This window comes from Schistocerca americana, chromosome 11, assembly GCF_021461395.2.
Source record: "Schistocerca americana isolate TAMUIC-IGC-003095 chromosome 11, iqSchAmer2.1, whole genome shotgun sequence".
Classification (NCBI taxonomy): Eukaryota; Metazoa; Arthropoda; class Insecta; order Orthoptera; family Acrididae; genus Schistocerca; species Schistocerca americana.
In genome coordinates, this window is record NC_060129.1 from 134,811,584 (window position 1) to 134,828,637 (window position 17,054).

At 42.3% G+C, this 17,054-nt stretch overlaps 1 protein-coding gene across 1 annotated transcript in view; it reads right to left on the minus strand.

Annotated features, from left to right (window-relative positions):
- Window positions 1–16,748, minus strand: part of LOC124553380 (protein roadkill-like) — a 36,467-nt gene extending 19,719 nt beyond the window's left edge. The window contains exon 1 of the mRNA XM_047127250.1: window positions 16,183–16,748. Coding sequence (XP_046983206.1) covers window positions 16,183–16,748 — 566 coding nt within the window. The remainder of the gene's footprint in view (window positions 1–16,182) is intronic.
- Window positions 16,749–17,054: the final 306 nt, after the last annotated feature.

Consider the following 17,054-nt stretch of genomic DNA (forward strand, 5'->3'; position numbering starts at 1 on the left):
ATTTCATTGACCATTTGTCTTTACATGATGTAGGAACTCCAAGTCACTGCCAATTTCCAAAATGTACAGGGCGTTCAAGAATTCAGTGCAGAAAATATAAAGTATATTAGTGTCTCCAAAAGGACATTGTTTTTCGCAGTTTCATACTAAACCTTAAAATCAAGTGTTGACCATGGTCGTTTAAACAAGAATGTAATATGGAATTATTTTTATTGTTTCCTCTGTTTTAAAGTGAAATAAAGTGTGGCATAATTGATCCGTACTGTTAACCTCCTTAATGTATGAAGGAGACTCGCCGGAATGTAAAATTGATGTCAGACTTTTTTTTACAAGTAAATAAAAAATCAGGTCTGAAAGGGTTAAAGAATGTGGCTCTTGCAGCTTTATTACTGCTGCCAGAAGGAGCATATAAACTGACTATAGTAACTCCTACGTTTATTCCAATACCTCACCCCGATTATAATTTATCAATGTTATGTACGGGGATGCCTTCTCTAACTAAAATGGCCATGCAACACTCGTTTCAGTGGAAATATTGTAAAAATCGACGTAATTGGACAAATTTAATTGTGCGAATACCACTTCCTGTAGGAGAGCAATATCCGTCGCTGACTCATACAGAAACTGTTTCAGAGCAGCTATTTTAACATCCGACTGTATCCTATTAATATTTAACGTAATCGTATATGACTAACATAGGGGAGTGACCTTTTTTCCCCGCTAGTCTATCATTTGATGCCATTCCATGCCGGATACTTTCTGAGAATCTGACTGGAGACCACCGTCCTGGTTTGCATTACAACCTTTCATTTTACTTTTGTTGCGATTTGCATTGAGTCTGGCCTTCACCGAATGTCTGCTCCGCCCACCCCCTGAGTAGTTTTCCTCTGAGGGCGGTGTCGGTGGATCTGACGGGCAGTCGTGTGCCACCATCTTGTCTCGTCTGCCAAAGGCGGCGCAGACGCAGTTTGTCAACGTTCTTCCAATGCCCTGTCACTTCTATGATCACTTTCGTTTGCTGTTTGTGTGTTATTGCTGTAAAACTCTGCTTCTTCGTCTTGGGATTTGGGCTGTGACGTCGCCTGTTGTTGGCAATCACTCGCTACCTCGTCACGTTTGGTTTCAGTTGCATCTGCGAGTGAATCTGTCTGCGTTGGTTGACGTACGGGTACTGCAGCGCGGGGCTGTGGCGTCACCAAGACGAGCGCATTGCCATCTACTGGCGCGCACAGCGCTACAGAATGGGACTGTAGTGTCACTTTGAGCTGTTCGGGTGATGGTGGCGGATTCGATTTGTCTACTGATGCACTTGACTCAAGAGTTTGAATCTATGCTGACAATATCGTCTGAAATCTGTGATACTGCCGTTACAAGTTCGACGTCTCTTGTTAGTGGCTATACTACTTTTTCCAGGCGGATTGTCTACAGTGTCCTTCCTGAGTAAAGGTGGAAATGCTTCAAGAGTATTTTCTGGCCCGTCGTCCACATTTCCCGTAATGCTGGAAAGGTCGCCACCCGTCATTGATTTTCGGTCACAAGATCAGCCAGTGATAACCTTCTGCAATACAAACACTTTTTTTGGACAGTTTTGCCGGAGATGCCCACTTTCATATGTGACAAGTCAAAGTCTGCCCATTGTATATAACGTGCGCTTTGTAGCCACAAACCAAAATATGAGATGGAATGTTTTGTTTGACATGCATATCGACAGAACAAACATCACTAAAGCATTGCAATCTATGCTGGCTTGACCATCGTTCATTACAAATTTGCCTGATGTCACCTTATTTAGATAATACGTCTTTTAAGTAGCAGTTTTCTACCTCAGGGGGCAAATTAAATTCTCTGACTTGTTTATAATCAACATCAGGATTTGAAATGGTAACTCTACTCTCGAATTATCGCGATGGCGGAATTCAGCTTTTCCTTCAAATTTCTGCAAAATCCGTTCCAGCACCAACGAGGAAAGCAGCTTCACAAAAAAGCTGTATTGCTTCAAGTTATAGTAAGCAGTGTGCGTCTGATCCAGTGATGAGTTTCCAGTTAACTTGGCTGAACATTACAGGCTGCTTTGTCAAATCCAAATCTTAGGGTAAGCTTTCTGGGAAACGTGTTTGCTATGTCAGCAGTTAACAGCTCGCGAAAACAAGGAAACTAAAATGCTGCATCACCAGAATCAGTTTTACACAACACTGTAACGCGGAGACTGAATGTAAAGTCTTAAAACCCAAAGAGAAGCGCCACAGCGCGCCCGCTCAGGACGGCCGCAAAAGCCGCTATTCTGCTATTCTGGTCCCAGACAAACGAAACTTCTGTGTAATTGCTTGTCGAAAGGCTATGAACGATAATGGACACCGCCCAAATTACAACTGTCCGTAATACAAATATATTTTTAAATTATTTAGCAGTGCGAACCAAACTGCGATCTCTGTTTACGTTGCTAAGCAGAGATACGATCTACGATACAGGGGTTCACTGATGTCGCTTTGAGTACTAAAAACTCAACGGAATTACCTATTGCTCTGCTTCTTTCGATGCGTTGTATTTACATTTGACTTCTTTTCCTGGAAGGGTAGTCGGAAGTTTGCGTCAATGACGAGAGTTACTGCGACAATCTTATCTTTACGGATACGGACTAACATTGAATTTACTTGCGTTATTGCAGTGCCTGTGGTATTCCGAATTACGATGCAAAGTTCCTGTGCACCTCCGAAGGAACAGGCAAAGCGGTGACTACAGGTGCTACGAAATACGAGAAACGTTTCCGCAGTCGCGAATACGGACAACCATCACATGTGGTACAAGCAAGACTACAACATACCCAGTCCCGTTTACCCCTGGTGTCCGAAACCTTAACAGAGAAGTACTGAGAAATGGCAGGTACTGTGAAAAAGCAAAGGACTCACCTCAGGGTGAGTGGCGGACTGCAACGCATTCGCTTCGCTCGAGGCGGAGGGCCAATGTGGAGGCTGGCCGGCTGGCCTCGCCCGTTCGTCCTGTCAGTGGGCAGGTGGCCGCTCCTTCCTTCAGCAGGGTCCGAGCAGGCACACGGGGGCAAAGGCTTGCTGGTTATTGGGAGCTCCAACGTTAGGCGGGTGATGGAGCCCCTTAGGGAAGCAGCGTACAGGGCTGCAAAGAATTCCAACGTGCGCTCTGTCTGTCTGCCGGGGGGCCTCATCCGAGATGTGGAGGCGGCCTTGCCTGCGGCTATCGAGCGTACGGGGCGCAGTTGGCTGCAAGTAGTTGCTCACGTTGGCACCAATGATGCCTGTCGCTAGGGTTCTGAGACGATCCTCAGTTCGTACGGGCGGCTGGCGGATTTGGTGAAGACCGCTGGACTCGCACGCGGGGTGCAAGCAGAGCTCTCTATTTCCAGCATCGTTCCCAGAGTAGATCGGGGTCCTTTGGTTTGGAGCCGAGTGGAGGGTATCAATCAGAGGCTTCGTCGGCTCTGTGACGGTCTTGGCTGCAGATTTCTAGACTTCCGCTATTGGGTGGGGAATTGTGGGACGCCCCTAGATAGGTCAGGAGTACACTACACAAAGGAAGCGGCTACTCGGGTAGCAGAGTACTTGTGGCATGCACATGGTTTTTTTTTAGGCTAGGCAGTAGTGCGAGGTGTCCTGATGAACACTCACCAGTCGACGTGCAGGCAGAGAAATCAGGACCCGCTCTGTGTAAAGACACTTCAGCTATCAAGATATTAGCAGTAAATTTCCAGTGTGTTCGGAATGAAGTTTACTGCCCACCAGGAAGCGTGTGGCGTGCAAATTATTCTCGGAACTGAGACCTGGCTGAACCCTCAGATAGGAAGTTCTGAAATATTTAGTGAGGGTTGGAACGTGTATCGGAAAGACAGATTAGACACCGTACTAGGTGGTGTCTTCATTGCAGTTGACAAAAATATTGTGTCTACTGAGGTCGAAGAAGAGTGTGATTGTGATGTTATCTGGACACATTTAACAGGGCTAGGGAAAATAAAGTTAATTGTGGGGTGTTATTACTGGCCACCAGGTTCCACCGTGACAGTTCTAGACTCATTCAAAGGGAGTCTACATTCTGTATCGCAGAAGTACCCGGATCATGCTATATTAGTCGGAGGCGACTTCAACCTACCTAGTATAGACTGGGATGTCTATGGATTCATTACAGGTGGTACAGACAAGCCGTCGTGTGAATTACGTTTGAACACATTATCCGAAAACTGTCTTGAGCAGCTAAATCGACAGCCAACGTGTAATGTAAATATTTTAGATCGGGTAGCCACGAACAGACCAGACCTCATCGACGGTGTCGGTGTTGAAACAGGGATTAGTGATCCTGATGTCATTACAACTATGGTTACGAAAGTTACACAGTCAGTCAAGAAGGCTAGCAGAGTATTCTTATTAGAAAGAGCAGATAAGCAATTGTTAGCGTCCCACTTAGTAAATGAATCGACTTCATTGACTTCCGGTACGATAGACGTGGAAGTATTACAGGCAAATTTAAAACACATTGTGAATCACGCATTGGACAAGTATGTGCCGAAAATGTGGGTTACGGACGGAAAAGACCCACCGTGGTTTAACAGCGCAATTCGGGGAATGCTCAGGAAGCAAAGGCAGTTTCACTCGCGGTACAAGAAAGATCGGGAGAATGAGGACAGGCAAAAGTTAGTAGAGATTCGTGCTGCTGTAAAAAGACTGGTGCGCGAAGCATTCAACCACTACCACCGTCATACCTTAGCAAAAGATCTTGCTAAAAACCCAAGGAAATTCTGGTCTTACGTAAAATCGGTAAGCGTGTCGTAGGCTTCCATCCAGTTACTCACTGATCAGTCTGGCCTGACAACCGAAGACAGCAAAACGAAAGCTGAAAGTTTAAATTTAGCATTTGAGAAATCTTTCACGCAAGAGGATCGCGCAAACATACCACCGTTTGAGTCTCGTACAGATTCCCATATGGAGGACATAGTGATGGACATCCCTGGGGTTGTGAAGCAGCTGAATGGGTTGAAAATAAATAAATTGCCAGGTCCTGATGGGATTCCAATTCGGTTCTACAGAGAGTACTCTACTGCATTGGCTCCTTACTGCAAATCTCTTGCCCAACGTTAAGTCCCGGGTGACTGGAAAAAAGCGCAGGTGTCGCCTGTATATAAGAAGGGTAGAAGCGCGGATCATCAAAATTGCAGACCAATATCCTTAACGTCGGTTTATTGCAGGATTCTTGAACATATTCTCAGTTCGAATATAATGAATTTCCTTGAGACAGAGAAGTTGCTCTCCATGAATCAGCACGGCTTTAGAAAGCACCGCTCCTGCAAAATGCAACTTGCGCTTTTTTCACATGAAATCTTGCGAACCATGGATGAAGGGTATCAGACGGATGCCATATTCCTTGACTTTGGGAAAGCGTTTGTCTCGGTGCCCACTGCAGACTCCTAACTAAGGTATGAGGATATGGGATTAGTTTCAAAGTATGTGAGTGGCTTGAAGACTTCATCAATAATAGAACCCAGTATGTTGCCCTCGATGGTGAGTGTTCATTGGAGGCGAGGGTATCATCTGGAGCGCCCCAGGGAAGTGTGGTAGGTCTGCTGTTTTCTGTCTACATAAATGTTCTTTTGGATAGGGTGGATAGCAATGTGCGGCTGTTTGCTGATGATGCTGTGGTGTACGGGAAAGTGTCGTCGTTGAGTGACTGTAGGAGGATACAAGAGGACTTGGACAGGATTTGTGATTGGTGTAAAGAATGGCAGCTAACTCGAAATATAGATAAATGTAAATTAATGCAGATGAATAGGCAAAAGAATCCTGTAATGTTTGAATACTCCATTAGTAACTTAGCGCTTGATAGTCACGTCGATTAAATATTTGGGTGTAACATTGCAGAGCGATATGAAGTGGGACAAGCATCTAATGGCAGTTGTGGGGAATGCGGATGGTCGTCTTTGGGTGATTGGTAGAATTTTGGGAAGATGTGGTTCATCTGTAAAGAAGACCGCTTATAGAACGCTGGTGCGACCTATTCTCGAGTACTTCTCGAGCGTTTGGGATCCCTAACAGGTCGGATTGAGGGAGGACATAGAAGCAATTCAGAGGCAGGCTGCTAGATTTGTTACCGGTAGGTTTGATCATCACGCGAGTGTTACGGAAATGCTTCAGGAAGTCGGGTGGGAGTCTCTGGAGGAAAGGAGGCGTTCTTTTCGTGAATTGCTACTGAGGAAATTTAGAGAACTAGCATTTGAGGCTGACTGCAGTACAATTTTACTGCCGCCAACTTATATTTCGCGGAAAGACCACAAAGGTAAGATAAGAGAGATTAGGGCTCGTACAGAGGCATATAGGCAGTCATTTTCCCTCGTTCTGTTTGGAAGTGGAACAGGGAGAGAAGATGCTAGTTGTGGTACAAGGTATCCTCTGCCACACACCGTATGGTGGATTGCGGAGTATGTATGTAGATGTAGATCTATGTTCTCAGTTGTTTAAAAATGACTGGGTACTGCAATTCTTTTTTGTAGCCATTGGTGAAATCTCAGTGTTTGCTGTGCCACCGAATAATAGGCAGCCAGCGTAAGTTTTCAATTGAAAGACACTACAATACATGTCACAAAGACGAGTGTAGTGTACTCAACAGTGAAGAATGGCAAGCAAAATTAAATGTCCTTAAGAAAATGGATGAGACACATCAACTCGATTTTCCAGTACGTCAAAGTAACTGATACTTCTTAGTTTCTTGTGTTACATTTATGTCTATTTTACTGTATGCTGTACAATGTACTGTTTTCAGTTTTCCAGAATGACCATCACACTAAATCTTCACTGTAAGCAAGTTTTAAAATCGCATTAAGAATTGCGCAATCTGGGAAACCTTTTACGAAGGGGCGTTTGTGAAAGGGTGTCTCACTGATGCTGCAGAACTTTTGTGTCCCACGAACGTTAGCAGGTTTCAAGAAATCAGTCTATCCAAACAGTGACAAGACGTATCAGTGCTATGGCCGGTGATGTGTACAGGCAGCTAGTAACTAAGGGAAAAGCCTTTGTTGCTTTCTCTGTTGCGCTCGATGAAGCAACAGATATCTTAAAGATACAGCCCAGGTTGTGATATACATACGAGGTGTCGATAAAGCACTTTGTGTAACTGAGGACGTTTTGGACTTAGTACCTTTGAAAGGGACTACTACAGGTGCGGACTTACTCCAAGCTGTCGAGCAAGCGATTGATGGTGTCAGTATGGATTGGAATTGGTTAGTCTCAGTGACCACAGATGGAGCACCATCGCACCATCAATGCAAGGCAATCGGAGAGGACTCATAGCACGGATGCGTCAAAAGTTAGGGCGCACAAATGAGACGTTGTATGGAATTCACTGCATTCTGCATCGAGAGGCGTTTTGTGCAAAATCAGTAACGTCACGCAAATTGTTGTGCATACTGTAAACTACCTGAAGACACATGGGCATAAGCATCGCCAGTTTCGGCAGTTCTTGGAGGAATTAGGAGCGGAGTACGGCGACATAGCTTACTATACTGAAGTACGCTTGATCAGTTGAGGTAAAATGCTGAAAATATTTTTTGATTTACGTTTGGTCATAGTAACATTCTTACATGAGAAGGGAAAAAGTGAACCTATGTTGGAAGACCCTTGTTGGATATCAGACCTTGCATTTCTTGTCGACATTACGTCTCACATGAACAGCCTTAATGTCAGTTTGCAAGGTGAAAATAATTTAATTTGTGACATGTTGGAAAAAGTAAATGCCTTTGAAAGGAAGCTTGCACTTTGGGAGCGCCGGCTAATGACAGAAAACACTGCACATTTCCCGACTCTTGGACTGGTCCATGAAAGTGCTAGATTTCAAGAATACATATCAATAATTGTAAAAATTAAGGAACAATTTCGAGCACAGTTTGCAGATGATACGAGTTTGTCTCCTGCCATTCGCCCCTCTGCTCGACCGTTCTCGTCGTCAGTTGAAGATGCTCCAAATGATCTACAGATGGAATTGATCAACCTACAGTGCAATACAAGACTGAAATCAAGTGGGTGTAACTGAGGACACCGAGAGTAAGTTATAGGAAACCTTGCATTAGTTTAGTGTTATTTGAAATCATGAATAAGGTTCGCTGGAAGTCGCTAACTGCTCTCTTTCTTAAGTAGTAGATCAAAAACATTACGTGTATTTGCGTGCCGTCAGTCAAGCTGCCTTAATAAAAACCCACGGTTGTTAACTGTATTACTTGTCTTACTGGGTTAAACTGGTAACATAAAAGTAGACGTCTCAATGAGTAGACTGTGACAGTATTTTAAATGTTTTAATACGCAAAATACCTTCCCATGGTTGGCTTGCAAGCTGGGGTAAGAGCACTAGAATGCGCTGGTACAGAGTACCCCAGCAAGTGGATAAAGCGACATCTGTGCATAGAAACATGCACTACATGAACACTGGCGGCTGCGCCATGCACGCTGTGACCCAGAAGTTGCACATGTGCAGGAGCACCGCACGCATGTAGAATTTCTGGCCAGCCCTGAGAAAGCGGAATTTATTACTATCTTAGAAAGCAACAGTAGATCATTTTTGGCTAACACGGACTGGCTCAAAATTTTGGATACTGTATTGCAACTCTGGATCATGATCCATTCTTTGTGGAACCGTATTCGGTACCTTTTTCTAAGAAACAGGCCGTACAGAAAATGGCTCTGAGCACTATGGGACTTGACTGCTGTGGTCATCAGTCCCCTAGAACTTAGAACTACTTAAACCTAACTAACCTAAGGACATCACACACATCCATGCCCGAGGCAGGATTCGAACCTGCGGTTCCAGACTGTAGCGCCTAGAACCGCGAAACTGCCGCGGCCAGGCCGTACAGAATGAAACAGATAAGATTATGGAATGAGGAGTGATATAACACAGTAACAGTGAATATATCAGTCCACTTATCGTTGTAAACAAGGATGGAGGAGTACATGTGGCCATTGATGCACACACTCTAAACAAAGTAAAAAGAGAGGTGCACAGGCCTGAAAATCTGGACAAAATGTTGCAAAAATTTCATAATGAGGTATTTAACCAGCTTCGACATGACTGCTGGCTATTGGCAAATCCCATTAAGTCTAGAATCGCATGAATATAAAGCAATCCTGTTTACCGGGAAATGTTATCGATACAAAGTAGTTCCATTTGGACTGAATACCTCTCTGGCAGTGTTTATTAGGTTCAAAAATGGTTCAAATGGCTCTGAGCACTATGGGACTCAACTGCTGAGGTCATTAGTCCCCTAGAACTTAGAACTAGTTAAACCTAACTAACCTAAGGACATCACAAACATCCATGCCCGAGGCAGGATTCGAACCTGCGACCGTAGCGGTCTTGCGATTCCAGACTGCAGCGCCTTTAACCGCACGGCCACTTTGGCCGGCCTGTTTATTAGGGCTCTGGACTTTGTGTTAGGGGAGGAGTTGAGTTCCAAGCTAACTATTTATGTAGATGATTTATTTATCTCCAATGAAAACTGGCAAAAAAAGCTCCAAACTGTTGCTCTTCAAGCAGGAGGCATCACTTTAAAAATACAGAAATGTGAACTTGTAAAATTAGAATTTAAATTCTTGAGCCATATAATTACTACTACCGGCATTAATAAGGACCTGGAGAAAGCTACATGCCTTAGAAAAATTTCCCCCACCAAAAAATAGTAAACAGTTGTAAGCCTTTTTAGGTTTGTGTGGATTTTACAGAAAATTTCTAAGGGGCAACCCTTCAATAATCCACACTTGAACAATCTATAAAAAGATTTAGTGCTTTTGTTTGGACAGATGAGAGTCGGCAGGATTGTGAATCTTTAAAGATTAAACTTTGACATGATAATGTTTTACATCACCCAGTACTGTCAGAGACTTTCAATATGAATACTGACAGTAGCATCTATGGGATTGGTATTGAAATTTTCCAGGAGATAAATGGTACAGGAAATTTAGCACACAGAACTATACCTTTTGCCAGCAGGGCATTGACAGGAAACAAAAGGAACTACACCATATCAGAGGTGGTAGCCTTGGCCATATTGTGGGACCTCAAGAAATTTATAGATTATTGGTGGGGTTTTAAGATCATCACACATTGACCACAAAGCTCAAACATTCCTTAAAGATTGTTGCCTTCTAAATGGCAGGCTCACCCAATGGGCTTTATACCTGCAACAATTTAATTATGAAATCTGCTATGTAAAGGGTACAAAAAATTATGTGGCAATGAATTGTCCCAATGGTACTGATGAAGTACCCAAGGAATGCAATGGAGATGGAACTTTCCAAATTAATTACATGAAAAAGTTGAGGCAAAAATGAATTTGAACAGATTTGCAAAAGCATGCGATATCATCAAAACGAGCATCCAATTTGGAAATCTGTGAAAGTGAATTTTGATTTTAAAAAGTATCTTGTATAAGAGGAAAGGCTTCATTACTGAAGAATGGATGGTGTGTTGGCCTACCCAATTTGATACAGATGTCAGATTATTTTCACTAGCATTGGGCCAAAGGAGTGTCTAGATAAATTGGCTAGTGTTATAGTGATTGCCAACAGTACGAGTTGACAGGTAACTGAACATATTAGGTCTTGTGACATCTGCCAGAGAGCTAAGGTAACCAATAGAACTAATCAAGGCCCAGTGCAGAATACGTTACCTAAAGATACCAAGGATTTACTGTCTGTGGACCTGTATGGACCCCTCCCCACAACTTCTGGTAATTGTAAATGAATTTTAGTGATTTTGGAAGTGTTTTCTAAATTTATAAAATTGTATCTCCATCCAGAAAAAGGTGACAGCAATGTCAGTATTCGATAGGATGATTCAGTATTTGAGAACCATTGGAAAACCCAGTGCAGTACTGCCCAATAATTGCCCAATTTAATTCCAAAAACCTGGAAAGATGGCATGGAGCAGAATGGTGTAGAAACTAAATATATTTCGGCCTACCATCCAGGCAGCAACCCTATTGAATGGTATACAAGGGAAATAGGATGGTTATGTAGGACCTATTGTCACCATAACCACTGAGCATAGGGCAGATTTGTATGTGAATTTGCGAGTCTAATGAAGACCTCGCCTCATGGGTTTACTGAGTTCACACTTGGGGAAATTCTGCTCAATACTAAGAGCAAATGTTTAAATGAGGAAAAACTAGAGTTCCCACCGTTTACAGATTTGGGATTAGCCCAGAAGAAAGAATTGGTAAAAGAAAAAACAAAGCCGAAACAAGATCTAAAAGGCACAATAGCAACCTGACGTTTGCCATGTTCAAAATTGGAAACTATGTTCTTCTGAAGACCCATGAATAATCAAGTGAACTTAACCACGAAATTTCTAAATTTATGTGTATATAATGGGCCATTCACAGTACAAGACACACCTCACAACAATGCTTACTATTTAATCTACCCAGAGTCGAAGAAGCTCCTTGATGCCCATAATGTAGTGGATCTCAAACTGTATGTACCTAGGAATGAATAAATGAAGAAATCATACCAGACTAAAAATATGTATTATGCTGTAGATGAAATAATGTATCATCTTATGAAGCTACTATACTGTATTTAACTGTAATTTATGTTCTTATAAAAATGTTGTTACTTATGTAAAATTGCTGTTACTATCTTAGAAGTTCCAAATTCTAAAACCTGTTGTAAAATATGTGAAACCCTGTACTGAAAGGGCTACAAGCAAATGTTGCCAAATTGAAAAGAAATGTGGAATGCCTTAAATACAGAATGGGCAGCATGGAAGACTTGCCAAAGTGGGGTAAAAAACCATGTCTGTAATAGACTGCCAAAACCCAAAATGGGCAGCCAATTCATTAATGTGATATGTAATTTGTTAATGTTGTTAAATGCAGTGCAAGTTGCTATTGCAGGTAGCAAAATTATTTTATTTTCATATCTGTTAGTGTTGTATGTGTTTTGCTACAGTTTTCAAAGAGAGACTGTGTTTCAAATAAAGACAGTAAGAAAATAATAGTAGGTTCAGTTTAAATATGTTTGTTTATGTAAATATCAAAGAATGGACTACTATTATTAGAATTAGCATTGATAGTTTCCTCCTTTGTAACTTCAAAATCATGCTATAGGATGTGTTGCATGTACAATGTCAAATTGCTTGTGATATTTGTAGGGGGTATACTTGTATGTGTATACCTACATTTCAGAATGCTTACAAAATGCTACTCAATATTCTTGGCAATACAGATAAATTTTGCTTACTACTCAACTTACTGTTTCACAAAATGAGAGTCAGTTATGACAGGTGTACATAATTGAATAATGTTGCTTATGTCTTGTTTTGGTAATGAAGTGTATAGAGTGTACAGTGTTTTAATGTGTTTTGCAATGTATTCTTTTCATGCTCAACTCTGGATGAAGTGATTATTATTCTCGACTGCTTGGTACCATTAAGGTGTTATTGATGTTTGCCTAGCAGGAATCTTCAGTGAACCATGGGGCATATGTAACATCCATTTTTGACCTACTTTGTATTGATATTTCTATTTGTAGAGTTGCTTATGTAGAGTGCTGTATCTGTTATACGTAGAGTTTTACCTGTCATGGAAATTCTTTGACAATGTATACATATTTCAGTTATGTGAACTTTTGGAACAAAGTTTAAATTAAGCTTGTTAATGTAAATAACTGCTGGAATAATTATTATATAATGTACTGTAAATGACTTGGTCCATAGTTAGCAAATGCAGGGTTGAATGTAAAAAATGTGGGGAATCCCTGCAGCTACGGAAGTAGCCTGGCAGCTACGGAAGTAGCCTGGCGGAATGGAAAAGGGGTGGTTAGCGCAAGCTGAAATGTGTCCTTTGCAACGGGTAAGGAATCAGGCCTGACCAGTGCTGTGGTTAACATCTCGCTAGAAGTAGCGGCACATTGTGGCTCATATTCTTGGAGTTTTGAGGCAGAGGAACTTAGAGTGTTATATATGGACCTCGTATGCTGCATTTGGTGATACCATTATCATGGCATTGTTTTTGGCCCTGCAAAAATATAATTTAGAAGATCTATAAGAGGGCGAGGCCAACAGTACTGCCATGACTACATCGCCGCCATGTTAACAGCCACTGCAAATCATGCCACCAGTGCCACCAGCCTTCCACCAAATTGTTTATATTTGGCACTGTAAATGAACTAGATATTTGTGAAATTTGGTTGATTTTAATAACAATCGTGGTGTTGCTAAAAGCTCTATATTACACCTGTGATTATCCCAAATCACAAACCTTGAGAATCCTATCCTAGTGAATTTAATTCTGAGTGTGCTAATTTATTATGAAAAGACTATTAAGCAGCTGTAGAAATAGTTGTGATTGCTTTCTAATGTGTGGAGATGTGTTTAAAGTTAAGTTTTACAGTTTGAGAAATACTCACTGCCAGTGCATTTTTAAATCGATCTGCAATCATTATCTTAAATAATTTGCCTTACTTAAAAAGGTATCAGTAAATAGTAAAGTTGTTAGTTAAAAGAATGATAATATTGAATAGAAGTAAAAAAGATTATTAATTATCCACTTTGATCAGAATTACAAAGCTTTATCACTGTTCATTTTATGAGAAGGTGTTTGAACTTGAATTTAAAATTGTGTTGGCATTTGCACAGTCAGCCATATTTTGAGAAGGTTAAAAGACTGCTTTTCAAAGCACATTTGTTATTTGAAGAGTTATAGTTTGTTGTGCTTCACTTAATGAATAATTATTCATGACAATTTCCCATACACACTTGTGTAGTTTTGTTAATGAGCATGGTTCATCAAACCATGAAAGTTTAATAGCCCTCATATGCTAGGCTAGTTGGTTAATGAAGCAAAGCAAAGGTCTCTCCAGAGCCAGTGTAGTTAGACTTGCTTTCTGTTTAATTGCTTCAAACTGAGCTCAAGAAAGAAATATTTACTGTGTTAGCTATTTTAATGCAAGCTGGTTCATGTAATGGCATACAGACACTGTACTAAGCAATGATGTTATAGAGTATGATCATAATAAACACCGATTTAAATCAGAATCATTTCATGCTCTGCCCTGTTCAGTAATGCTATTAGTTTCATGTGTGTTGGTGACTGGTTGTATTTAACTGCTGCATCTAGTTCATTCAAGGTACATCGTCTTGACCTCCAAGTTAGTACTACATTTATCTGCAAGGTTAGGTTACTGTGTTGTAGTGCGAACAGATGTCAAGAAAGAGTTTAGTAGGTGTTAAGGAAAGTTAGGTTAGCCTTAGCACTGCCTTGAGCTTTATTAAATTGTTTGACAAAAATTCCTAATTAGGCTGGCAACTGATATTAATACGTAATATTATGATTTGCTTTTGTGCTGGAGAACATCTGTTCCTCACCCACCTGTTTATTGTTGGTTATACTCTGCTGGAGTGTTTTGGAAGTGAATCCCAGTCAAACAGATTGTACTGTTCCCATTAGGTTATCTCATGGTCACAACTTTCTCAAAAATTCCTCAGAGAGGTTTAATGTAATCACTGACTGCCGTTCATGGTGCTCTGTGTTACCATTACAAGCACTCCCTTCGGAGGAGCCCTCCTGCACTATTCCACCACATGTGGGTGGCTGACTTGCTGCAAGGCCGTGCCCTGTATTCTGTGACATTTGTATGGCTGCTTCGGTATCTTGGCATTTTCAGCTCTTAAGGAGGGAGGCAGAGCTTTAGCTGGTAAAGACATTTCCAGCTGGAATACATCACAACCAGACACACATTCTGGAATCAGGTATTGGATTTTAAGGTGTAAGCAGGACCAGATGCAGTCAGATCACAATTTAGTTATGACAATGAGTGAAGTAAATTTTAAGAGAGTTGTTACTTTTAAGTTCTATGAGGCTCTAGATAATGCGATAATGAATGGTGATCAAACGAATTTTCACATTCGTCTATATAATTGATGAGACACAATTCTTAACAACAGACAGCCAGAAAAAGACGTCCAAACACTACAGAAGTGACCAAGCGCTGGTAAGTGCGATAGCTTACGCACAGTGAGCTAAACAGCTCATGAATCCAACTTACTGACCAAAATAACAACATCCAGAAGAATGGAAGACAAAGTTGATGATCTGTTTGGGGACGCTAAATTTGGAGTAATGGATCCATGGAGGTCAACTAGGGATCACAAATGAAGCATTGGAGGGCAGCGTGGAGGGTAAAAATCGTACAGGGAGACCAAGAGATGAATACACTAAGCAGATTCAGAAGGATGTAGGCTGCAGTAGGTACTGGGAGATGAAGAGGCTTGCACAGGATAGAGTAGCATGGAGAGCTGCATGAAACCAGTCTCAGGACTGAAGACAACAACAACAACATTCCCTTACAGCAACTTAAATCCCTTATGTACTGTTTCGATTTGGAGAGAATGAAGAATTATGTTGGGATACTTGCTGACATGGCTTGCACACAGAAATAGGTGACAGACAAAGTATGCAACAGAGACAAAGCTGTAGTACTGAGGTGTGAATAGTGAATACTCTGATAATCTGCTTTTCTACATGACGAAAATTCCACAGGTCAACATTTGTAAAAATGTTGCCACCGTCCTCTATAATCATTCTGCAGTACACTACCTTGCTCGAGGTGTCGACTGTAAGTGACTTACTTTATCATCATCTTAATGCAGCATGACACTATTCAAAGGTGTCTCAGTGTCATCAGCCACAGAAGCACTGAACAACTTTGAACACTACTTTATGGGAACACGCTTACAGCAACCAGTACAGGCTGCCGGTTGCAAACTACACCCATCAATGCGTCTGAGCCTGTGCTGGGCAATACAGCTTTGTGTCCACAGCAGTCTACGTCATGCTCTATTCACAGTGAGTGTACCCTCTGTCATGAAAGTTGATGCTAAAACCTAAACAACCACTTTCTGTATACATGTAGTTTAACAGAATAATGTCTACTAACTGGCTCTGATGATTTTTGTTAGCTAAAATACCTGATAATGAACTGGGTTCAGTTTAGGGATTCACTGAAACTGCTACATGAGAGCAATGATAGCACTGTGAGCTATCGTGAATTGACTGTCTATGACGGTGTATTTTACAGCAGAGACACATGAAAAGAAACTAAGTGGCAAAAATTATTGACTTGGAAACACAAACACATCCAGAACTGAGAGACAGGAATGAGAGGTTTTCCTCACGCTCACCTGCTTTTTGGTGGTGGATCATACAGCAATCGGCTCACTTCGATCAAGTCTTTACGTTGATAAAGCATCGCATCTGCCCACCCCTGAGTGGCCATCACCTCGCGGGTACGTGCCTTAATAAATTCGATGGCGGCTCGCCTGAGGTCACTGCAGGAGTGGCGGACTGCGAGTACGGCTGCGGCTGCCGCGGTCTCAACAGTCAGCTGAGCGGCCACCTGCCGCTCGCACTCCGCCTTCAGCCGCGACACCCCGTACTTATCCGCTGCGGCCAGCAGCTGGGGGGCCGTGCCGGGCAGCTGGGGGGCCCGCTGGGTGTACAGGTAGGAGACCAGCTCCCTCAGCACCGGGCCCCCCACATCGGTAATCCTCACCACGCCGGTGCTCGTCTCGAGGGTGTCGTGGGCGAACATGGCTGCCAACACTGGGCTTCTGTCCACCAGGACGGCCCTGTGTGCCACCAGCCGAGTGTCACCTGCCTCGAGTATCACCATGGCGTCGTCCCCGGCGTCCAGGAGTGCACCCAGGTCCACAGTCACTGTCTCCGTCACATCCTTAACTGCTTCCATTGCGGATGATTCTGAAACACGGCAACGCAGAGCAGCATACAAGTGACTACTGATACTTCTACGAGTGACAGCCACACCTGTCTCCAGCGACAGTTGATAAATGTTGTCTGTCATCAGTCCGTTTCAACACTACCATACCCTTTCTGTCAGACTGATGCCATTGGTGAGTAATTGCAAATCTTTAGTAATAACATTTTCAAGAGTTCCTTTCCTTTCAGAACATTTCATTTGGAGAACAAGCTCCAGATGCGGCAAAGACGTTATCTCCAAATTTTTTATACAGCGAAATGTTGCTTGGTCTGGAAA